The sequence below is a fragment of the Carassius carassius genome, chromosome 34 (assembly GCF_963082965.1).
Source record: "Carassius carassius chromosome 34, fCarCar2.1, whole genome shotgun sequence".
NCBI lineage: Eukaryota > Metazoa > Chordata > Actinopteri > Cypriniformes > Cyprinidae > Carassius > Carassius carassius.
The window spans coordinates 16921689-16947066 of NC_081788.1; the positions used below are offsets into that span (position 1 = coordinate 16921689).

Here is a 25378-nt window from a genome sequence, read left to right on the forward strand (position 1 = left end):
ACAAAGACATTTTCATCCTGCTTTTTGTTCTTAGTTAGAAATGTCATTCCTCCCGCTCACACTCTTTTAACTTGTTTTTGTCTCTGTCTGGCAAACAAAACATTTCATCTATTCAACATCGATATGTTAAACTCACCATGCAGAAGAGCCCCAGAGATGGGGAAAATGTTTCACTCAAATTGCTATGCTAAGAACATAATTTGTACCAAAAACATTGTATAAAATAAAATAAAAAGTAGCATATAATACTGTAATGCTTTTACAGCTAAAGGGTTTGAGAAAACCTGAAGAGAGAATGATAAAAAAGGAAACCAGACATATTAGCGCTTAGCACTTTAGTGATTTTATGTCACTCACAATCACAAAATCAATATATTTCAAGTATGTGTGTGTGTGTGTGTGTGTAAGTGTTATAAGTTGCTGACAACTAAAGAATCTTATCACGTTCATCTGAAGGATGTTGATCTTTGACACTGTGGCATCTGCCGAACAAATTCTCAGTCAGTGCTGAAATTAAAATTGAGTGATGGATGTAGGGCTGCAACTAACGATTATTTTGATAATCGATTAATCTGTCGATTATTTTTGCGATTAATCGGTTTATGTACTTATATTTTAGTTTTTAAACTAAAAACTAAAATATAAGTACATATTTAATATGTACTTGTACCCCCCCCAAGTAAATTATTAATAAATGGTCTTTATCCTTCAGCATAGATTTTTAAGAGATTTTAACCATTTTGCACTGTCATATCCTAATCAAAAATATACCTGGAGTTGTTTTATTATGTTAGTAATCCTTTGTCGAACTCTTCTGCAATCAGAACACTGACCCATACTCTAGCAAATTTCACAAGGAGATTTAAAATAATGTTTTCACCATGGCAGTCCTTAGAGCTCCTAAAGTAGTTTAACATCCCGAACGAAGCTTATTAAGGAATCTTTCAGAACATATTTTCACGAAGAATAAGGATAAAACAGAATAAAATTGCAGTGCATTGTATTTTATTATTTACTGGGAAACAGCTTTATAGCTTTTGCTGTGAAATTGTAAACAATCCTTCAAATAAAGTGCCAGTGGCATGAAACCTGAATGGAACTCACAATTTAAAGTAAAATCCATCAGAAGGTTGTCCAGAAAAAAAAATTGGACAGTCACACACAAAAAACCTGCTGTGTGAAAAAGAGCAGTGAATACTTAGAAAAAAAGTGCATTTCAAATATCTTTAAACATTTACCTCTCTCATTCAGTCATAATTAGGCTGCACGACTGAATTTTGAACTGGTAAACTACAAACTGATCACAGAACATGTTTGTAAAGCTTTAAATGTTAACTGTTAAAAAGCAATGTTATCAGCTTTTACGACTAAACATTTGCAAACAACATTGTACTGGAGAATCTGCACAAATAAAAGTCTTAGGGGCCGTTCACATATCGTGCCTAAAAACGCGTGGAAAACGCTAGGCGCGCCGCTTTCTCCTCCTTTCCAAAGCGCTCGTGCAGAAGCGCCCCTGAGGCGTCTGCCTTTAAGCAACCATGACGTGCTCTCTCCTTGAAGACGCGGAAATTTCAGCAAAGGATAAATGGATTTGCAGCTCAAAAAATCGCTTGCAGTAGCTCTGCTACTAAATTTATTTCAAAATGGAAATCCATATACAACTATGATCAGCTGTTCCTTTCATCTTGACTGAGCTTTTAACGTTGTTACGGGAAAGGATGAAGCTGATTGGTTAGTTCTTGTCACATGACCCGCGAAGCGCTTGCAGCATTCTGAAAAGTTGAGATGTTTTTAACGCGGTGCGGTGTTGGAAATAACGAACTTGAGCGCGCAAAAGACGCGATATGTGAACGTCCCCTTAAACAGTTCAGTAGTGCAGAGTTTACAGGTTACTCTTCTTTTTTGAAGGCTCAAAGTAAAGTACTCCCAGTCTCCCACATCCCGCTAAATGCTGCAGAGACGCTGTTCGGGAGGCACGTGACATAAAACGAGGCCAGCTATTGGCTATTCGCTACTTCTCCTGCTGTACTGGCTGAGTAAAACCTCCGGTGGCTCATTACTGCCACACTTTGGTCACCGCAGATTTGAAATATGCACGAAATGAGCCGCTTACGGCAAATAAAAGTTATTTAGCAACGAATCGATGACTAAATTAGTTGACAACTATTTTAATAATCGATTTTTATCGATTAAATCGATTCGTTGTTTCAGCTCTAGATGGATGATCATCAGAGGACATGAGTGAAAACATCTTCAGAAACAGAGAGAGAGAGAGAGAGAGAGAGAGAGAGAGAGAGAGAAGGAGAAACACATTTCCCCTGCAGATTAAAGCCGGTGATTTAGTTTTATAAGATCATGCTCACTTTAATTTGGTAAAGAAGCTTTCTAAGCATTGAAATCTATACTGAAGGCATTATAACAAGCATCCAGTGGATGAGCCTCTATTCTGTCATTGGTTTGTGTGTTAAATGCTTGTAAATTGTGTGATTATTTCAGCCAGATTAGAGGTGAGACACACTGAGGTCATTCAAGCTGAACTCTAGACACTTATTTAGCTAAAATGTGAATTTCCAACCATATGGAGTGATCGTGATGAAACCAGAAGAGTGAATCCTACTCAAACACACATTGTTTATAAATCTAATGCTATTTGTCTCTGTGTTTCTCTTTCAGATGCACCAGTGCAAAGACCGAAAGCTTTGACAGAGCTGGGTCAGAAAGGTGACATTGTTGTTCAGGAGACGTCATTAGATAAAGGTAAGAATAGTTTACACACTGAAAAGCATGTAAGGAAATCCAGATAAATACAAATACTCTCGTGCCACTAAAATGCACCACTGACTAGTGGAATGAAAATGAATGTGTGTGTCAGATTGAAACTCCGAGTGATCTATGAAGCTTTGCCTGAGAGAAAGTGGAGAATTTTCCTGAGCCAGAAGATGAACACACACACACACACACACACACACACACACACTATTCTTTAGCATCAGGCTGCACATTTTACAGAATAGAGGTTTTTGCAAAATCATAAGCTTGGATCTGATTGTTTGGCTTGGTCTGGGAATTCACGTTTTCACATGAAATACAAAACAAGGCTTTCCGCCCCTGACCACCAGTTATTTTATGAGGTTTGCATCAAACAGTATTGTAGTAAGTGATATTTAAAGGCCAAATTCAGTATATACCTCATTGAGGATGCATACTTTGTACAGGCAAACAGATGAACCCAGAATATTAATGCAATGCGCAAAATTTCACACTGAATATTTTCCCAAAGAAAACCATTATAAAGAAAACACTTAGCTCACCATTTAGCACATTGCGTTCATATTCCGGGCCTGTATAAAGTATGCATCATCAATAAGGTGTGCACTGAATTTGATCTTGTAATATGAATGTTTTGAAGGCACTTTACTGTTTTCACATTAAATGTTTTAGAATGTCTGAAATATTGTGGCGAGTGTTTTATATGTATTTCAAATGTCCAAAACTTGCATTTTGTTCCCATATCTTAGTTTTATAATTTTGAGAGGTGATCTAAATATTTATGGATTGGAAATAGATGACAGACTTGTGCTGCAGTTCTATGAATGTTTTGCCCGCCAGGTCATGTGACTTAAAACTATGAATTGGGATACACATTTTAGTCACACTTTATTTTAAGGTCCAAGTCTCGTTATTGATTTACTATTAACTGACTTTTGCCTTAAAAAAAACTCCTAATTTCTGCTTTGTAAGGTAGTTGTTAAGTTTAGGTATTGGGAAGGATCAGGGATGTAGAATATGGTCATGCAGAATATGTGCTTTATAAGTACTAATAAATTGTCAGTATGCTAGTAATATGCATGCTAATAAGCAACTATAGTGAGAATTGGTCCCTATACTGAAGCGTTATCAACATTTTAACAATACTGTTCAAAGGTTTGGGGGCGTTAAGATCTTCTTCTTCTTCTATCAAGTTCTGAAAATTTATGCTAAATTTATCTATACAACTTTTATGGGAACTGCTGTGCATTTGAATGAGCTGTCAGTTTGTTTTCTTGGGAGCTTGTTTGTTTGTTTTTGGAGGGGTTGGAGGGACATTTTTGCCTTTATTTTTACATGACAGTGGAAAGTACATGACATGACCCAGACTGAACCTGATTCCCTGCGAGTCGACAAGCCTTATACATGCTGAGCTTGTGCACAACTGAGTGCGGCATGGCTCTGATGCCTTTTTATTGTGTTTTATCAGCTTTACAGCACATAAAATCAACTAAAAAGTTGGCAACTTTATGAATCAGTCAGACAACTTTTATTTATTTAAATGGTTCTTGGTCAAAATAAGATGCAATGTTGACCTGGCATTATGCTACTAGTCCAGTCTGGCATGCAAGACCACACATGTTCACTCTCAACCTCACTCTCAGGGAGAAGAAAGGAGAAAGGAGAAAGAGAGGGAGTGGTAGAGAGACAACAGGTTGACTCTTGGAGGTTAATTTAATTCAGATTCTCTGATCACTGATTTTTAAGAATAAAAGGTTATAAATGATGAATCCGTTGATTCATCATCTCCACAGAGGGATTGACTATGGCTGCAGTTCTTAAACAAAGCTCTTTTCTTTGATCACTCATTTATTCTCTTCATTTTTTCATTTGGTTCATGTCATCAACTTATGTTGGGTCTTGTTCATTTGTTTATTATACTTCATAGTGTAAAGGCTGCTATTTCTTTGACTCTAAGACTAAAGTAATGAGCTGTCAGAAGATGATGCCAGCCTGCATTTGTTTGTCTTTGGCTATGGTGTGCTTGGCACAGCAGCTAGACACACTTTACACTGCTTTGTGCAAGTGGGATTGTAATATTTGTATGTTTGTGTTGACAGGTGTAATACCTGTGTGTTGACTAACCATCCCGAGGGATCTGTAAAATTTAGGCCAGTGCTGAAATCAGATTTTGTGTGAGTATAAGTTTTGGTTTGTGAATACCTGAGTGAATGTGAGTCTGCATGTACATGTGACCATTTGGGGTATTTCATGCCCATAATGCTGTTTTGGATGATGGCCATTTGTGCATGATGATATATATATATATATTTCGAAAATGAAAATAGGGAATCGATTTTAACCATATATGTACACTATTAATTTTAAAAGAATTAAACAATTATTAACAAAATATAGATGTAACAAAACTCACAAACAAGCAGAAAAAGAAAATAAAGAATTCCGAAAGTGCAGTATGCCTTGCGAAAGCTAGACAGAAAATACCAGCAATTTTACGCACCTATAAGACCCAGTGACGTCGAAAGCGACCTCTTATGCTGCGTTCACACCAAACGCGAATAGAGCATCTGGCGCGAATGATTTAAATCTTAAGTCAATGTAAAGACGCATTTGGACGTGCGTCTGGAGGTCTCGCGGGGCGAATGAGGCGTTTAGCGCGGCGCGGTAGACGCGAATTCGCCTCATTCGCGCATCTAGTTACAGGAGATGCTGAGTTATGAAAAGGAGCCGCCATTGCCAGCTGACAGCGACCGGCTTTTGTAGTGGAAAACTGGCAGTAATACCCCCACCTTGCGCAGCTGGCAATGAATGAAGTACCTGAGTGTCCCTGGGACATCAGTGCGGTCGGAGCGCGTCTTCTCAACAGCTGGACATATAGTGAATAAAAAACGCTCTCCTCTGGACCCCGAAAATGTTGATCGACTTGTTTTCCTGTCCAATAAATTTGTAATGGCCTTAGCCTTTTTGCGCATTTCATTATGCCTGCCTAGTGCCGCCTAGCCTAAGTGTCGGTTCAATAAAAAACACACATGGCCTGTTCTCAAGTCCATATAAAATTTTCATTTTTTGAACAGTTGTTTGAAATGGATTGAATCATTATTTAAAATAATCTTGGAGATTTCGTCCCCTCTGCATGTATATTTTTTCGAGAATGTTGCACTCCTGTTGCTGTTTGTTATTCTGCACGAAACTTCATGCCAATAAATAAGAAATATTGCTGACTCTTTACATTCGTTCGTTATTTGGCGTTGAAAAAGGAAACGTCTTTTTTTTTTGACATGGAAAATCGATTTTACAATCGATTCAATGAACAATTATGTCTTAAAAATATATATATATACCTACCTATGCCTAAATGAAAATAGCTGTCAAAGGTGACCTTTTTTGTCACCATAACTCAGACTACTACAAATCTGTCTGCATTTTTTTGATAAGAGACATTTATAAATTAGCATATGAGTTCAGTAAGATTTTTTAAGAAATGTATTTTATTCAGCAAGAATGCATTAAATTAATTAAAATGAAAGTAAAGACATTTGTGATGTTCTAGAAGATTTCTGTTCCAAATAAATGCTGTTCATTGTCATTTTTATCTATCAAAGATTCCTGGAAAAATGATCACATTTTCCACAAAAACGTTAATGAATTAATATACTGTTACTGTTTTAATATTACTAAATAAACTGTTTTCATCATTGATAATAAGACATGTTGTCTTGTAATAATATTTGACAATATTACAGTTTTTACTGTATAGGTGATCAAATAAATGTAGCCATGGTGAGCATAGGAGACTTCTTAAAAAAATATAATAATAATAATGCAAAAAATAAATGAATAAATAAATACATTTTTACAGACCCTTAACTGTTAAATGTTAGTGTGTGCAGCAAAAGTAACCATACCATTATTAGGATTATGATGTTCACATAATATCATAAACTATTTTAAAAAAATTAAATATTATTACGGAGGTGTTTGTAATACTTGTCAAAATTATATGAACCCACTGTATCTCCATTAAATTTATATTTTTTTATAGCTTTGATAATTTAATATTACTCAATAGTTATAATTTTTGAATGATATTAGTTGCTTTAGCTGTTTGGAATATATGGGTTTACATTATAATTGTCTGATGTGTGATAAATCCTTCTTACTATAATGTAGAGGTTCCATTAAAGATTCAGACTGAATAATTGGATCTTTAAAATGGATATGACTAGTTTTATATTTTATCATAACTATAATAAAAATCTTAAATATTTATTTTAAATATTATACAAATATTATTTTAATATTATTTTGAATTTAAAACTGCAGAAGAGAAATATTGTCACACTTTAAGGTTCAGTTTATCAACATTAGTTAATTTACATTAGTTAACATAAATACTTACAATAACTTCTATAATACTTCTAAAGCATTTATTAATCTTATCCACCTTGTTTTTCAACGCAGAAGTGAGCTATTTTCTTTGAATGTGCGAGACTTCCGATTCATTACCCACTGTAGGAAAATAACAAGAAGAACAACAAAAACTGTCAAGGTAAAACTGTTTGCACTACAAACCGTGTCCATAATTAAGATAATACACTAAATTAATATGGTAAGACACACCAGTTTGCAATATCAAGCACCAAAACAAGCTGTTTTGTACAGCTAAAAATAGCTGGAAGCGGATGACACCGGAAGCCAGACACATTAAAATTATAAATGTTTTTTTTCTCTTAGGTGGATATATTATTAAAATTAAAAGTTAGCTAATAATATTATTTAATGGACTTAAAATAAACAACAAACAATGCTAACCTAATGTTAACAATTAAATACTGTAGGAAATGTGTTTCTCATTGTAATTTACACATTAACTGACTTTAACTAATAAGATGTTATTGTAAAGTAATACCAAATGTAGATCAAAGTCAGTTTTTATTACCAATTACTCACAAAGTGAATTTCTTGCAGATGAAATGCTTGACAACATGTGCTGTGTTAGTGTCATCTTTCAATTTAGTCTGTTACAATAAATTGGAAGACACACACACAAACTGAGATACTGGGATCAAACCTGATTGAGAAAAACAACTGAATGAAGATGGATGCCAATACTAGGGGTTTTATGAGAACCGTGTGTTAGCTTTTGATTGTTAACTTCAGAGAGAGAGAGAGAGAGAGAGAGAGAGAGAGAGAGAGAGAGAGAGAGAGAGAGAGACAGAGAGACACAGTGTGTGTGTGTGTGTTTGTATGGATGTATTTGTAAAGAGTCATTACCTGCTTGAAATTCTGCACCTTGACCCTAGATCCTTCCTTTCCTTTAGCCCGGTTTGTGTGTGTGTTTCAGTTGTGTGTGTGTTGAACAGTGGTGTCAGTTGTAGCTCCTGAGGACAGTTCAAATCTGTAAACCAGTGGGAGTCGCTCTTGTCAGGTGAAGAGTGAGTTTGAGCTTTTGAATTTGGCTTGCTCTTGGATTCAGTACAGGAGATGATAGCTGAGGTTCTTTTAGGTCTGGAGCATTTGACTTGGTGTAGACGACAGTGAGGGATGAGAGGTGAATGCAGGTGAGTAAATGAGTGATAGTGAGCATTTCCAGGCTATAGAGAAACGGAGAGGAGCAAACGTTTCTTTGTAGCTGCAAGACTGGTTTCACTGGGAGAGGGTTCATGTGTGTGATCAGATGATGTATTTGCTGATAGTGGTTTTCAAATTCGTTGTTGTAAATGCAATGAGGCATCAGAATAACCTGTTGCATCATCAAGATTGTTTATTTTCAAACAGTCACACACACACACACACACACACACCATTTGTTGTTAACAAATGGACATGAACTTTAGACTAGGTTAAAGTAAATATTTGCATAAAATATATATTTTTAGAAGCTGTTGCAGAAGACTTCCAAGAAGAATTTCTAAAGGTTAAATGGTGTGCACATAATATTACAATTATTATTATTATTATTAAAATGTATATTTAAAATATTATAATATTATATTTAATATTTTATAATAATATTTATATTACACAGTAACAAAATAATGTCCAATTTGCTTTCTCATTTTATGCTTGGTACCAAAACTCCCTCTTTGTGTGATGTGGAAGCGTCATGCACATAGGACTAACTAAATGAACATTTGAAGCACTCAAACATAAACATTTCTTAATCAGTAGTAGGAAGTTAACTTGAAAATGTCTTATATCCTTATTAAATAATTTTTGTCAGTTACTCCACAGGACTGGATTGGGGACAAAGTGTTAAATCTTTTTTTCTTGTCTGTCCAGTTAAATGATGAAAATATAAGAGAAATGGCTTTTTTACATGTCATCAGCATTCTGTCTATTGTAAAATCCATTTGTGAAAGCCAGCAAAACATGCAGTGATGCAATGTCGCAGAGCTGTTTGCATCAAAATTCCCCACCTTCAAGATGGTTAACACTGAGCATGGTGGTGGGACTTTGGGAGTTGTATTTATCACACAGGACAGGCCTGGCATCACTTCATCCCACTCTACTTAAACTGAAGCACAAGCTTTCCAGGACAGAAACCCACACACAGACACACACACATCACAAGCCAGCAGTCTCTTCATTATCAAGTCCAAACTTCATGTGTATGAAGCAGATGTTTATCTGATAAAAGGGAACTTTTACTGCAGACGATCACTGTTATTTTTTGAAATGCAGTTTATGGTGCTGTGAGATATTCTGCTGTATTTCAGTGATCAGTCCTTCTCTAGTCTTCTCCCTAAGGCTGGCAGACTTCTTTTGTGGTTGACTACACTAATAGAATTAAACTCTTCAGAAAGTGGCTATCAGATCGTTGCCCTTTTTCTGTAATGTCATCAAAGGCCAAAACACTCAGGACTCTTTAAATTAAATGAAAATCATTGCATGAGAAGCCCTTAGATGCCTCTCCCTCTATATGTTTTACGCTCTTGTCACAAAATGTATTCATGTCATTGCCTTGGTTAACAAATCATTAAACCAAGTGGCATTTATTTTAAAGACCTCAAGTGGAACTGGAAGGAAAAATGGCTTAGTGAGGTTAAACTAGTTCTAAATAAAGGTCAAGTGTCTTAATTGGTTTGATTTTTTTTCCCCTAATGCAATGAACATGGATTAAATGGCATTTTTGGGCCACTACATACATGATGAGCATGCTTGATCAGGACATTGTTTCCACTTGTGTAAATCAGCCCTGATATCCTATTTTTGAAGGGACAAAATAGCAAGCACAAAGAGTCCAGCTGAATTAATATTGAACAATACAAAATTCCTGTATGGACAAGAAGCTTCAAACTAGAGCCAACTGTAACCCTTCTCTGAACCCAGCTAATCTAGAGTCGCATCTGCATTCTAGAGGCTCATTGTTGGATTAGTTGATGCAGAGGTCTTACAGCTCTAATCCGTATAATACAGCCTGCCAGATCTGTATGCTGTCTCGTATCTGTTGACTGAAAGTAAACGAAAGCAGATTCTAGAGCTGCATTAGATGCCTGTGTCAAGACTTCAGCCTGCTCTGACAAGGAGGAACACCAGGTGTTCAGGATTCCTCATCTGTTTCAAATCCCACATTCAAAGCTAACTATGATGTGAATGTTAAGATTGTTTTGCTTTTAGACTCATGTGACCATCGTCTTGCTGAGAGAATAGAGAATGAATCAGACTTTAAATGAAGAGCACACGTGACTGAACTGAACTCTTCAGAATTTGGAAACAACTCAAACAAACCTAAACGCACCACATAAATGGCTATGAGGCAGAGAGACACCGGTCAAATCTCATTATGAATGACACACACACACACACACACACACACACACACACACACACTGTTTTTTGCTGTATGATTTTATTCATGCACTACTGTACATTTATCTATTTGTGCAAATCCAGAAGTGCTATTTAAAAAGTTAAAGCACAAAGATCATAATAAGTGCAGTTCATGTTTGTGTGATTCTGTTGCACATGTGCAGAATTATGCATATATATATACAGTATGTATGTGTAATTTTTAGCTTTGTTGATTCTGTGTGATTTTGTCATCACTAGCCTTTAAAAAAATGTATTTGACATTCCATCTCACCCTTTACCTACGCTTTTAGTTTCTATAGCTTCGCAGAAATGACAGGAATGCTCTCATGCTTGTGTACCAACACTTAAGGTGATCTACTTGCTATGCAAGTAGGTGGTATATTTGCATATTGTTCATGGCGTTGAATTGATGGAATACTTTGAAGGATTTTCTTTTCATACTTCAAATTATATACAATAGTTCTGGTCCTGGATGCTGATTGGCATTCCAGTAAAGCACTTTAGGCATATTGTGTGTTATAATCATGGTTAGAGGTTGTATGTATATATATATATATATATATATATATATATATATATATATATATATATATATATATATATATATATATATATATATATATATATATATTGTGTGTGTGTGTAGTGCTGCTTGAGTTTGTTAACCCTTTAGAATTTTCTATTAATATTACCCAACGCATGATTAGATTTTCACACAAGTCCTGAAAGTAGACAGAGAACCCAATCAAACAAATGAGACAAAAATATTTTCTTTGTCATTTATTTATTCAGGAAAGTGATCCAATATTACACATCTAGTAGTGGCAAAAGTATGTGAATTAGCAGTTTATTTGAAGGTGAGGTTAGAGTCCACCAGTTTAGAGGTGTTTTTTAACCAGTGGGATGACTAACAGGTGTCAGTGCGTGCCCTATTTTATTTAGAGAACAGGGATCTTTCAAAGTCTGATCATGTTTGTGGAAGTATATCATGGCACAAACAAAGAAGAGGACTTCAGAAAAAAAGTTGCGGTTGCTCATCAGGCTAGAAAATGTTACAAAGCCTTCACTGAAGAGTTTGGACTCCCCAAATCCACAGTCAGACATATTGAGTACAAATGGAGGAAATTCTAGACCACTGTTACCCTCCTCAGGAGTGGTCCACCAACAAAAATCATTCTAAAAAGCAAGATGTATAATAGTCTGCGAGGTTGCAAAGGAATCCGGTGTAAGTTTCTAAAAGCCTTTCTTGTGTTGACTAATATTAATGTTCATGAGAACACTGAACAACTATGCTGCGCATGGCAGAGTTGCGAGGAGAAAGTCTCTACTCTCCAAAAAAAAACATTGCTGATTGTCTACAGTTTGCTAAAGATCATGTGGACAAGACTGAGGAATATTGTAGAAAGGTTTAATAGATGGATGAGACCAAAACCTAATTTAAACATTTTGGGTTAAATGAGAAGCGTTATGTTTGGAGAAAAGAACACACTGCATTCTGGCGTGAGAAGCTTATCCCATCTGTGAAACATGGTGGTGATAGTATCATGGTTTGGGCCTGTTTTGCTGCATCTGGGCCAGGACGGCTTGCCATCATTGATGTAGCAATGAATTCTGAATTATACCAGCACATTCTAAAGGGAAATGTCAGGACATCTGTCCGAGAACTGAATCTCAAGAGAAAGTGGGTCATGATACAGCAAGACAATGACCCCAATCACACAAGTCATTCTACCAAAGGATGGTTAAAGAAGAACAAACATAATGTTTTGGAATGGCCAGACCTTAATCCAATTAAAATGTTGTGGAAGGACCTGAATCAAGCAGTTCTTTGGAAAAAACCCAACAACATCGTTGTGCAGGACTTACAAGAAACAGTTACATGCAGTTATTGCTGCAAGAGGGGTTCACACCAGATACTGAAAGCAAAGATTCACATACTTTTGCCACTCACAGATATGTAACACTGGATAATTTTTCTCAATGAATAAATGACAAAAAAATATTTTTGTCCCATTTGTTTGATTGGGTTCTCTTTGTCTACTTTCAGGACTTAAGAGACATTTTTATGTTTTGGGTCATATTTATGCAGATCTATAGAAAATTATAAAGGGTTCATAAAATTTCAAGCAGCACTGTGTGTGTATATACTGTGTGTGTGTGTACATATATATATATATATATATGTGTATATATATGTGTATATATATATATATGTATATATATATGTATATATATATGTATATATATATATGTGTATATATATATATGTATATATATATATATATATGTGTGTATATATATATATATATGTGTATATATATATGTGTATATATGTGTATATATATATATGTGTGTATATATGTGTATATATATATATATGTGTATATATATATATATATATATATATGTGTGTATATATATATATATATGTGTGTGTATATATATATATATATATATATATGTGTGTATATATGTGTATATATATATGTGTATATATGTGTATATATATATATGTGTGTATATATATATATATATATATGTGTGTATATATATATATATATGTGTGTATATATATATATATATATGTGAATATATATATGTATATGTATATATATATGTATATGTATATGTGTGTGTTTTGTAACATTAAGTGTCTTTACTGTCACATTTTATCAATTTAATGCATACTTGCTGTATCTTTATGTATGTATGTATGCATTTATTTAGCTGTTGCATTTAAAATCCACTTGGTTCAATGCCACTTCTGATAACAATAAAAGTAAATAATTTAATAATTAGAAACATTCAACTATTGAAAAACAAATCGGAAAACTATCACAGTGATGCGTTATAATGTTCAATTATTCTCTCTTTGTCCCTTTCTCTGTAGTGCTGCTGCACGAGGAGGTGGTGCGTCTGCAGGAGGAGGTGTCAGTGCTGAAGCAGGTCAGGGAGATGTTGAATCGCGAGCTGGAGGAGACAGGAGGAGGCTGCTCTGTGGAGCTGCTGTCTATCTCACAACTCCGTGTGCAGCTAACACAGAAAGAGCAGGAGCTTGACAGAGCAAAGGAAGCATTACTAGGTAGGAATGAATGCCATGAGCGTAACCTTTCACCCCCAGCTCTCAGCCAGCGCAAGACCTGGCATTTTGAAATGAACAACAGACAAACAAGCCCAAACCCCTTTCTCAGTGAAAACAAATACTGTGTTCATAAACTGTTCAAAATTAATCAAGAGTCCTTAATTCATTTATTTAAGTAATGCATTTATTTTTGGTACATTTTAGTTTAATTTACAATAATTGAGTTATATTATATACCTACATTGGGTATAGAAAAGATGCACCCCCCCTTTAAAAAAATCACATTTTGATGCTTTGCAGCCTGAAATGAAGACAGACAGTTTTGCTTCATTTACTAGTTATAGTGCAACTTATAACATCCAAGTGAAATTATTTCTTTATATGAGTCTCAGGCAAGTGATTTGATCCAATATCATGACCACTCTTCAGGAGCAGAAGGTGTTTTGACTGCACCATTTTAAATCTGCAGAAACTGAAATTCCTCGAAGCCATTTGGACCTCATCGCTCCTCTTTTATTTTATCCTGCGGCTCATTTTTCAGCTCTGGAGCTGTGAAATGCAGAAGTAATCAGAACAGCACTGACCACAAAACTAGCATAATATTCTCCATGTTTAGGTATCGAGGGATTTTGCTGTCCTTGGTTTGTCTTAGTCTTGAAATCTACTTTCTCCCGTGACCTTCAAAGCCTAGTGTGAGAGAGTAATGCTGCACTAGATGGTCTCATGTTTCGCCTTCTAGATCAGGTAGAGTTAAACTGTTAAACTGAACGACAGTAGCACCCAAACAGCTTTGCATTGTGGGTGCTGTCTTCTGTGCTCATTTTAGCAGTAACTTTACCCCAGTGCTGACTTTGTGTGTGTGTGTGTGTGTATACAGTATATGTGTGGCAAAACCTGCTCATATCACCTTCTGCGTTGGCGGGAATGGCCTACTGAAATCACTAATGAAAATTGTCAATTTGAAACAACCATCATGCATTTCTGCTATAGAAATCCATTTCAGCAAAAGATGGAAGGATAAAGAAAACTCAAATAACTAATAATGTGATTTGTGTATGAGCTAATGGAAAAGGGATATCCAATATTTAATTAAACACAGTTTGGGAGGAAATTGAATAGCTCTTGATCTTCCTGGATTTACTGATCTGAATGTTCACTGCTATACACAATCTCTCTCCACCTCCTACCAGGTGTTCGTGTGTGTGTGTGTGTGTGTGTACATTAATGTGAGTAAAAGGCTTTTTGTGTGTCTTTTGGCTCCTGTATAATGAGTCTTTAAGTGGTGGGTGAATGGACTCAATGTCCTTGGAAAACACGAGCTGCAATTTGCAAGTCAGAGCAGAGGCTACAAACAACCTAAAACAGTCAATTACTGCCTCTGTTATCACATAGTATTAACCACAGCCAGCTGGAGAGAGAGACACCCTGGAAGAGGAAAAAGAGGGAGAGAGAGGGGGAATGGTGTGTGAAAATGGACATCTTGGACATCAAGAGAATAATAGTTATGTGTAAATGGGAATGGTTACATGCAAATTAAACCGTATTTATGTATTTAAATTGATGGAGACCACAATCCAAATGGCAAATGCAGAGCATTTTTGAGGCGTAATATTAACTTCACTGACAGGTGAATTCATAGCAATCTTTAATCAATATACATGCAATATTTTATCAAAAGAAGTCTCTCCATTATAATGGGTAGATGAGTTAATCTTTTTCTTGTTCTTCTCCGATATCGTTCATGTTTTCTGTTTTTTGCCTCTCTGTAAGATCTTTATGAATATGATTTTAATTCATAATGTTTAAAGCAGAGCAGAAGGTTGATTGTCAAGGTTGTAAAGCACTTCAGATTTGTCAGGACAAGACTAGCAGAGGAGCACAGAACCTTTTGAAACAGCATTTTAGACTATAAAACACAATGCAAAGTTCAAAGGACTATTTTCATTTTCTGTGGAGACAATAATTATTGCTTATTTTATTTTCTCCTTTTTTTATTTTGGTTTGTTTTCTTTAATTATTGGTGCTTGCTAAGTATCAACTAAGGATTGGTTTTGCTTTCACTCAGGGTTAGGACTTGTTATAAACTGTAACTCTTATGTATTCAACTTTGGAATTAGTGCAACAGACATAAATTATACCTATAATCATGTGGCATCAAGTACTGTACACTATATTTCAAACGTCTGGGATTGGTTAAGATGTTTAGTGTTTTTGAAAGAAGGCTCTTTGCTCACAAAGGCTGCATTTATTTGATGATAAATTCAGTAAAACAGTTATTACAATTTAAAATAACGGTCTTCTATTTTAATATAATTTAAAGTGTACTTTATTTGCTGAATTTTCATTTCTCTTTATTGTCTTCGGTGTCACATGATCCTTTAGAAATCATTCTAATATACTGATTTGTGCTCAAGACACATTTGTTATTATTAATGTTTAATCAGATGTGCTGCAATTTTTTTCTCTCTCAAAATTGTGATTTTTAACCCATAAGTTCTTACAAGCAACATTAGTAAACCATAAGTGTGTATGCATGTGTGGGTATGTGTATGTATATATATATATATATATATATATATATATATATAATTTGTTGTTGTTGTTTTTTCCTAGCAATGAGGGCAGACAGGAAGCATTTGAGGTTGGAAAGAACTGATCTGGTGAATCAGATGCAGCAGCTCTACACAACACTGGAGAGCCGTGAGGAGCAGCTACGAGACTTCATACGCAACTATGAGCAACACCGAAAAGTATTTTACTCGCATACATGTATATCTCATGCATCCATGCTAGAAAACAACTTTAAAGTGCATCCATAAATTCCACACATGCTTCAGTATTACACACACTTCCTATTTATGTGTTGCAGGAGAGTGAGGATGCAGTCAGAGTTTTGGCAAGGGAAAAAGATTTGTTAGAACGGGAGAAGTGGGACCTACGCCGTCACACCAAAGAAGCCACAGAATATGCAAGTGCACTCCGATCTGCACTGGACCTGAAAGAGAACAGGATCAAAGAGCTGGAAGCTGAACTGACTATGGTGAGATACACAGTTTAGAAAAGCAGGGTATCCTACTTTATGTCTTCTAAGTGGAAGAGTTGAGTCTAGAGATATTTGAAGTGTTCATCTTATATAGAATTTCTTCATGTGTCTTCAAACAATCTGTCAACTGAGTAGTTTAAAATGTCAGTGTTGAGTTGTGTGTGCGTGTGCGCTTTTGTTTATGTGTGTGTTTCTTTAACAGATGAGTAACTTTATGGCTCAGAAACTAGAGAGTCGAGTGTTTGTTCGATCTCCAGAAAGACCAGCCTCACCTAAAACCGTGTCGGTAAGATCAGCCAGGGTCTTTCTTTGATTGGTCTGCAGTGTTGACTCCTCATCCAATATGGTCAACTTGATTGGTTGCACGTGTATTTTGTTTTGAGAACAAACTCATAGTGTAAATGGAATGGAAATAGCATGAGTGGTTCTGTTCCATCACTGTGAATGTTCTTCTCTGCATGCTAGTTCAGTAGAATGTTTAGGAGCTTGGGAATCATTCTAAACCAATGATAATGAAGATGCGGTGGTGGTGTTCTTTTTGGCTTGTGTTCTGGCATGACTGTGGTTTAAAATTATTTTGAACTAGGCCCACCATAGATTCTGCCCAGTTTTTCAGCATTTTCTGCACTGATTATACACCGAAACAGACAAATGGAAATATAAATATTTCTATAAAATGCACACACACACACATTATAAAGGTAAAAAAGATAGCAAAATTAAATATGAAAAAGTTTAAACCAAATTTTTTTTTTGAAAATCTGTATTCAGCAGACACAAAAAACTAGAGAAGTTATGAATATTTTATTGGTCAAATGATGTAGGAACACTGGGAAAAAGAAATTAACACATAAGGGAGGTGTAGAATTGTAGATGGTTCACTTTCAGACATATGTAACATTTTCTGTATGAGTGCAGATTCTGTTTGGGCCTATTAAATTACATGACTTTAGCTCCAGACTGGCTCTACTGTGAAGCATTCGGAGCAGTTATTCTGGGCAGTACTATACATTCATTTTCATGTTTTACATTTGTTTACAATACTACGTATTGAACGTATTGAATTAAATCTGTTTGTGTGTTCCAGGCAAAACCATCTACTCTCACTAAGGATGTTCCTAAGCGGCACTCACTAGCCATGCCCACAGAAACTGTCATCAACGGCAACCAAGAGTGGGCGATGCATGCAGAGCTTCCTCTGACTGCAGCGATACGACAAAACCTTTACCACTCGATGGACAGACAGGGTACGCACACATACATACAGCAAAGACCTGTCTGTTCAAAGATCTAAATGGAGTTCAAATCAGCCTCCTAACTCTCCTAATGTTTGTGTCTGTTAGTGCTGAAAGCATCACCATGCGTGTGCGATGCTGACGGCATCAGCGTGATGTCATCAGCCGCAGCCAGGATCAGTCCGTGTCACTCTAAACAGATGTCAGTCAGCTCAGACGCCTCGGTGACAGAGGGAGAGAGATCCTCAACACCTTCAAGTTCACCACGACACAGAACAAACTCCCTCTGCAATGTAAGACAGACACAGCATTCCACTCACTTTGACACTCTTTGAATTGCAAAACACTTGCACAAAAGGACAAATGTAATACAGTAGTGTGGCCTGGTACTGTTTACCTGACATCTAAACCACAATACATTTACATGCACATTTACATGTATTCATTTAGCAAACTCTTTATCCAAAGAGACTTACAAACACATCTAACAATTTTAGGGTTAACAATATTCATAGTATACTATATTTAACAATATTTATAGGATTATAACATGGCTAGAATAGGAAACATGTTAGAGCAGAGGTAAAATGCTGAAGTTATTTGTAGTGCATGCCTTGGTTGTGAAGTGATTGAGATTGAGATTGAGATATTATGACAACCTTCATGTTTATTGTGCCATGATACAGAATAGTTTCTCTGCTCATTTTTGATGCATCACCTTCTATTGCTTATTATTTCTTTCTTTATCCCTGTCTCCAGTCTTTAGAGGATCTAGAGGAGCAGAGACGCAGAAAGAAGAAAGAGAGGATGGGTCTGAGCTCTCTGTCGCGGGTGTTCGGTCGAGGAAAGCAAAGAAAGTCTCTGGACCCCACTCTGTTTGATGGTAGTAACACACCTGAATACTACATAGAGGAGGATGGTGACTGGTGACGCTGCTGAGAGCCCCCTCAAACACTTGTTTCTGTGTGTGTGTGTGTGTGTGTCCCTTCCTATCGCTGCCATCTTTATGAGCACAAGCTTGACTGTACATTGTGATTCCAAACTGTGCCACAATAGACCCAATCCTGCCCAGTGTGTGTGTGTGTGTGTGTGTGTGTGTGTGTGTTCATTTTTTATCCACTTTAGCATCTCACTGGAAACTTGATGGACTGCTGAATGTGTAAATAATAGTCATTGTGCACTCAGTGCTTGTAAGTGTTTCCAGATGCCTTTTATATCATTTAACGCTCATTGTCTGTTTTTAACCTTTGTGTTAAACATATTGATGGAACTCTCCTGTCGGAAGCCAGCAGGACCCTCGGTGTGTGAAAACCCAAAAAAGACATTTGCTATTTCACACAGTGATCCAAAGTATATCTACTCATCTAACTGCAGCATATTCTGATATGTGGACATTTTATGTAGTGTGTGACTTTAAGTGAGCAGTGGCTCGTCCTGCCTTTCCCACAGGAGAGTTTATAATCACCGTTACACACACTTAACTCTGACAACTGCCTTCAAACAACAGTAACCAGGAGGCCAAAACTGATCTGAGAACTGTGTGGAGATACAAAACCCAGATCACTGGTTATAATAAAAACTTAGGATAGTTGTCATGGAAATTATTACTGTACCTTTAATAAAGCAGGGTATGACATAGAGCTCTACAGTAGTTTCGCATGTTGCTTTACAAGTGGGAACTAGATTACCTTTACTCTACAGGGCCTTTCAACCATTAAACTTTGTATTTATAGTCTATTATTTTTATTTTTCTGAAATCAATGCTAGCTATCATTCAGTGGCAGATTCCAACCATTGTGTACATTTCAATATTGCACTGACATGAAATGAAGAAATAAATGAGTTTTCAGAGAATGTAGTGTGTTCTTCATCAGCTGGAGATGGAGAGACGGCTCTCGTTTCCCTGCTGCGTTTGGCTCAGGCTGGTGCTGAATAGCATGGAACTTTAAATGGCATGGAAATGAAAATGGGAATAAGTTATATAACTACAGACTATTTTGAAATAAAATCAAAAACACTGAACAGTGTGTGGCTTCTTTGCTCTTTGTAATTGTGTTTTGACACTTGAGCTTGTCTTTTTCTACTTCATCAACTGCCTGGTGGCACTCAGGTAGTAGAGAGCGTGTGATCATAATGAACTAACTCATTACTAAATATCCTTAACCACATGGAGCATATGTGTGTGTGGTTGTGTACTTTTTTTTTTTTTTTTTTTTTTTTTTTTTTTTTATCTCACTTTGAAGTCTTTATGGGGCTCTCAAAGTCATTTTGGTCTCATTAGCTCCTGGTGATGTGCAAACCCTGCAGTCCTGATAATGAAGCTTTATTAGAGAAAGAGGAAAAATGTTTTCATCTATGAATTGCTTGTGTAGATGAGCAGTATCTTATCAGGCAAAACCAGTTTATGTCTTTTCCAACAACATTTACGCTTTACAAGCACTTAGCAGCAGCCACCTGTTTTGTCAGTCATTAATTTACAACCTATGGAACCATATGCTTTAAGAAACAACGCTATTATCAACAAATGTATGGGCGCTTGGGTTTATTGCAGTTTTTGAAGGCGGTTTAGTGCTGCCGCCTACTGGTGAAATTACTGGTTCGCACACAAGACGCTTTAACAGATGCTTTAGTGGCCGGTGTTCAAAAACTACGATGTAAATGGAGGGGGAAAATGTGTTCCAGAACATGTATCTAACTTCTTAGCTCTGAATTAATATATTTTGTGTTTATGGTACCGTATACATCTTCACCTGAGAGAGCACGGTGATTATACTCGTAAATTATGGAATACAAACTCGTATTAAGTTCCGCCCCTCTCCCGTCATCCACCAATCTAGACTCCGACAGTTTATCAAGCCCCGCCCGCCTCAGTGTGAGCCTATCAGAATGCGAGGAACAACTGGATCGGCTCCAGCAGGTCGAGCTCGCGCGGACGGCCCCCATGTCCCGTTGGCGTGCAGGAACCGTGCAGGCTTGGCTGGAGGTGATCATGGCCATGCCGATGTACATACGGGCCTGTGCAGACAACGTTAAAAGTGGGAAGGTAGACGTGACTTTGTCAGTATGATACATGAACACTTATCTACACAAGTGTATAAAATTTAGACTCTAAAATACAAAACTGATTTTATCAACTCTGAATGCTATAGGTTATTTAAACAAGCAGTGTTTGTGGATTTTAGAATTAAACACTAATCTGTCTGTGTGTGTGTGTGTGTGTGTGTGTGTGTGTGTGTGTGTGTGTGTGTGTTTTGTTAGGTCTTGTTAGGTGTTACGGATGAGGACCTGGAGTTTGTTTTAGGTATCAGTAATTCAATGCACCGCAGGAAACTCCGTCTGGCCATTGAAGACTACAGGGATGCAGAATCAGGACATGGGTGAGACAGACATCATAAATAATAATAATAAAAACATTATATCATGGAGAGGGTCCCTGCAGATTTTCTTTTCTGTGTGTCAAGGTAAATAATTATCTTAAAAAATATCAGACAATTCATTCTTTTTAATTACAAATAAAGGTTAAGATTGTAAAATGTAAATGAGATAGTTCACCAAAAAAGTATATTTTATCATTTACTCACCCTCATGTCATTCCAAACCCATACGCCTGGTTAAGATTCAAAACACAAATTATTTTTAAGTTATTTTATTTCAAGAACACAATATTTTTTTAACAAAACCTAAATGTTTCATTCCCTCCAATGAAAGTCCAGGTAACCAAAACCTAGAAGATAAAAATAATAATAATAATAATTAATTAATTAATTAATTAAGGCATTGTATAATTAATTCATCTGAATCAAAGTCTTCCGAATAGATATGGTTGATTTATGATCTGAGGGTGAGTAAAGGACTCACTATTCCATTTAATGTTAAGTGTTGTGACTCCCCAAAAACGTAATGCTGCTGTATTTATGTTATTAATAATTCATGATATTTTCAGAAGTTATTTTATAAAAAATGTAAATATTAGTTAAGTTCAGTCTGTAACGTTTGTGTCATAATGTTGATTACCAAACAAAAATAATGTTGCCGTGTCACTTGTTTTCTTTTTAGATTCATTAAATAGTAACCTTTCTTGAAAATGGTGTCAAAACCACATGAAATCAGCATGAACACAAAGAGTGCATTTCTAAGAATTTATTGCTAGATTTATACATTTTCTTTTTTCTTTTTTTCTTTATCATGGTCATGTTTTTCAGCCTTTCTAAAGCAGCTGATCTGGATCACCACTGGGTGGCTCAGGCCTGGCTGACTGATGTGGGACTCCCTCAATATTCCCAGTTCTTCCACACTCACCTTGTCGATGGACGTCTCCTAAGTACACTCACACGCACCGACCTTGAGAAGCATCTGCACATGTCTAAAAAAGCCCACCAGAACAGTCTGCTGCTGGGAATACAGCTGCTACACACACTCAACTTTGACAAAGAGGTAAACACACACACACACACACACACATAAACCAGAAGAACAGCATGATGGGAATTCCTAACATGGCACCAAACCTTACCCAAAGGCAACAACAACCATCACAAACATAACAGCTTGGAAAAACAAACTCTTGATTTTATAGAGATCTCTATATAGTAAGTTAATGAAGCTTATCAACAAATAACCAAATAACTGTTCTGCTGCAGATTTTGCAATCCAGGCGATCAGAGAGTGAGAATCAGAACACAGACCCAGTCGTGTGGACCTGTCGTCGCATCATCAAATGGATTAAAGAGATTGATCTGAAGGTACCACTGAGAGAGTACAGCAGTGCTAACAGAGAAAGTGTAGGCATTTGTATACTGGAAAAACTCAAGAGAAAAACACATCTTTCCATATTTAGGAGTTTGCTGACAATCTTCAGAACAGTGGGGTTCATGGTGCCATCATGGTTTTGGATCCCTCCTTCAGCTCTGACACCATGGCGGCAGCTTTATGTATTCCATGCAACAAGCTGATGGTCCGTCATCACCTGAATGAAGAGATGAAGGCACTTGTCAGTGCAGCCAGGTGAGAGAACAGGAGAGACGCACTGTCTGTTAGTATTGTTGTAGAGTTAGACACAGTTAGTGATGCTGTACTGGATGTGTCTAACTCTAATGCAGATCTCTCAATGAATAAATGTATTGTCATACATGATCAAGAGACAGTCGAGTCATGCAGATTTCTCTGATGTCTGTGTCAGCAGGGCAGGGCTTGATCAGGAAGTCGAACCTTTGGGGACTCCGCCCACACTTCAACGGCAGGGTTCTCTAAGTAGCTCATCACCCAGTTGGCATGATGATCAGCAGTCTTTAAAACGGGTCAAGGTAGAACAATTAAGCTGAATCATACAATTTTAAAACTCTTACAAATTAAGCACTAAATACTTAAGACTTAATAGGATATTTATTTTCATAATGTCTGTAACAAATATTGTTCATTGTTAATGTTAAGGCATTAAATAACGTTAAAAAATGATTATTTTGCACTTTAATCTGTTTGAAAAATTTGTATACTTTTTATGTTTAGTTTTTTGTTGTTTTTTTAGCTTTATTGTATTTAAATGTTAGTGTCAGCTCTGTTTGTTCTAAATCAAAAAGTTTTTAATCATGATAATACCATATTATATCAGCAATTTCACAACAAATTTGGTACCGTCACATACTTAGCCACATTTAAGGGTAAATCAATTGAAAGTCGTGAAGAACATCTAGAAAGAAATGAAAATGTATATTCTGAAAAAGAAGTGTGTTCCATAGTTTGGAATGACACACAATGTAAATGATGGCAGAATTTTCCTTTTTGGGGAACAGTTCCTTTAAATGTAGTTAGTTAACACTTTATCCTTTGCATAAATCTCTTTGCACAACCACTGTGTGCTCTCTTTTCAAGGTATGGAAGTGTAGTTCTCAATAACAATGAGAGACTGAAGATTTGTAGTATGGCTTGAATAATTCTTAAAGGTCAAATGTTTGTAGCACCAGTGAATCAGAAATCTGATAGATCAATTTACTTTCTACAGGAGCAGCTCGGTCTCAGCCCAAAGAATTTCACTGGACAGAAGATCAGTCACCAGAACCGATCCGGGTCATTTCCAAGGAATGGACTTCAGGAGGTCTCGCTACAACTAGAGCGTTGCCCAGTTCGACATTTTTCTGCTGCTGAGCTCACCAATGTCTGAGTCATTCTCCTATCAGGATTACTGTTGAAAAACATGACACTCCCTAATGGGGGATTTTATTTCCTTTTTCAAGATGAATGTTGTTGAAAACTCAATGAAAGTTCTCAGTTTGCCAGTAGGGGTCTTTGCTTTGCTTTGTAGACCTTATGATGTTGTGTAAAACTGTGGACTCATTTGTCTCAAAGTGAGACGATCTTTAGAATGCATTTGAAAGGGCACACTAAACATTTATTTATCTGTTTAGATGTTTGATGAAATTATTGTCATGTGAGGGTAAGGAATGTGTGAGGATTCGGGGTGAAATATCCCTTGAAAATTATAACTAAGATTTGTGAGAACTCCACCATGAAAATTGTTAAAGTTGGACCCCCCCACAATAAAATGAATATCTTCACATTTAATGGGTACAATTTAGAAAACAGACTCTGATAACATTAGCTGTAGTACTACAAAATACTGTACAAAATAATGTTAAATGTTGTGTTACACAGTAGATCATTATTTAAATTAGATGATTATTTGAATTTACTTGGATGAACATTATATCCACTATGTTTAACTTAGTCACGTGGTCACAGTAGGTTAAAAGCAGGTCCATTTCTACAGCTTAGTACACATGCTCACCCAGACACAGTTTTGTATAATATGCAACATCTCTGAGAACTCCATTTAAAATTTGCCTCTACTTCTACTTAACCAAATGGTTCAAACCTGCTATTTTTGTGTCCCAGCTGTAAAACAACATATACATTTTCAATACCATTTAAACATAGCTAGTATGCTACCAACTCCAAGGTCATGCACAGTGCTAAGCTTTAGCAGGGGCTAGGCTAATTGTCACAGTAAATGTGCAAAGATCAAAGATATGACTTGTTTATTTATGCGTTTATGAAATTACTTTCTGAAGCAACTTATAGGGAGGGACATGTTTTACAGAGAAAGACAGGACAACATGTTCTCCATATAAAACTGGTCTTAAATTTTATTTAAGTCTTCTCTCTGGTACTTCTTCCCTATTTTATCCCAATACATTAAGACAATAAACTTTTTTTCTCTCTTTTACATTGTTGTATTCTTGTTAAGTATTTGTTTCACATATTTCTAGTATATGATACAGATCATACCTGTAATTCCCACAATTTCCCACACATGATAAATAATGTACTTCATTATACTGAGAAAAATACGTAATACATTTCAGAGCACACCTTGTTCCTGTTATGATAAAAGTTATATGACGTTCCTGAACTTAAACAGACACAGCTAGGAGGAAGCAC

At 36.2% G+C, this 25378-nt stretch overlaps 1 protein-coding gene across 3 annotated transcripts in view; it reads left to right on the forward strand.

Moving 5' to 3' along the window:
- The window catches only part of LOC132114520 (kazrin-A-like), a 37576-nt gene extending 12414 nt beyond the window's left edge, over positions 1-25162 (forward strand). For 2 of the 3 annotated variants that reach the window (XM_059522677.1, XM_059522679.1), the window contains 15 exons: positions 2674-2757; positions 13475-13666; positions 16280-16416; positions 16536-16706; positions 16912-16995; positions 17797-17956; positions 18053-18237; positions 18704-18827; positions 20782-20987; positions 21203-21321; positions 22147-22378; positions 22585-22686; positions 22782-22948; positions 23127-23247; positions 23943-25162. In XM_059522677.1, the coding sequence (XP_059378660.1) occupies positions 2674-2757; positions 13475-13666; positions 16280-16416; positions 16536-16706; positions 16912-16995; positions 17797-17956; positions 18053-18237; positions 18704-18827; positions 20782-20987; positions 21203-21321; positions 22147-22378; positions 22585-22686; positions 22782-22948; positions 23127-23247; positions 23943-24101 (2243 nt within the window). In that variant the 3' untranslated portion in view covers positions 24102-25162. The remainder of the gene's footprint in view (positions 1-2673; positions 2758-13474; positions 13667-16279; positions 16417-16535; positions 16707-16911; positions 16996-17796; positions 17957-18052; positions 18238-18703; positions 18828-20781; positions 20988-21202; positions 21322-22146; positions 22379-22584; positions 22687-22781; positions 22949-23126; positions 23248-23942) is intronic. The other variant, XM_059522678.1, reaches the window with a different exon arrangement.
- The last annotated feature ends 216 nt before the right edge of the window (positions 25163-25378 follow it).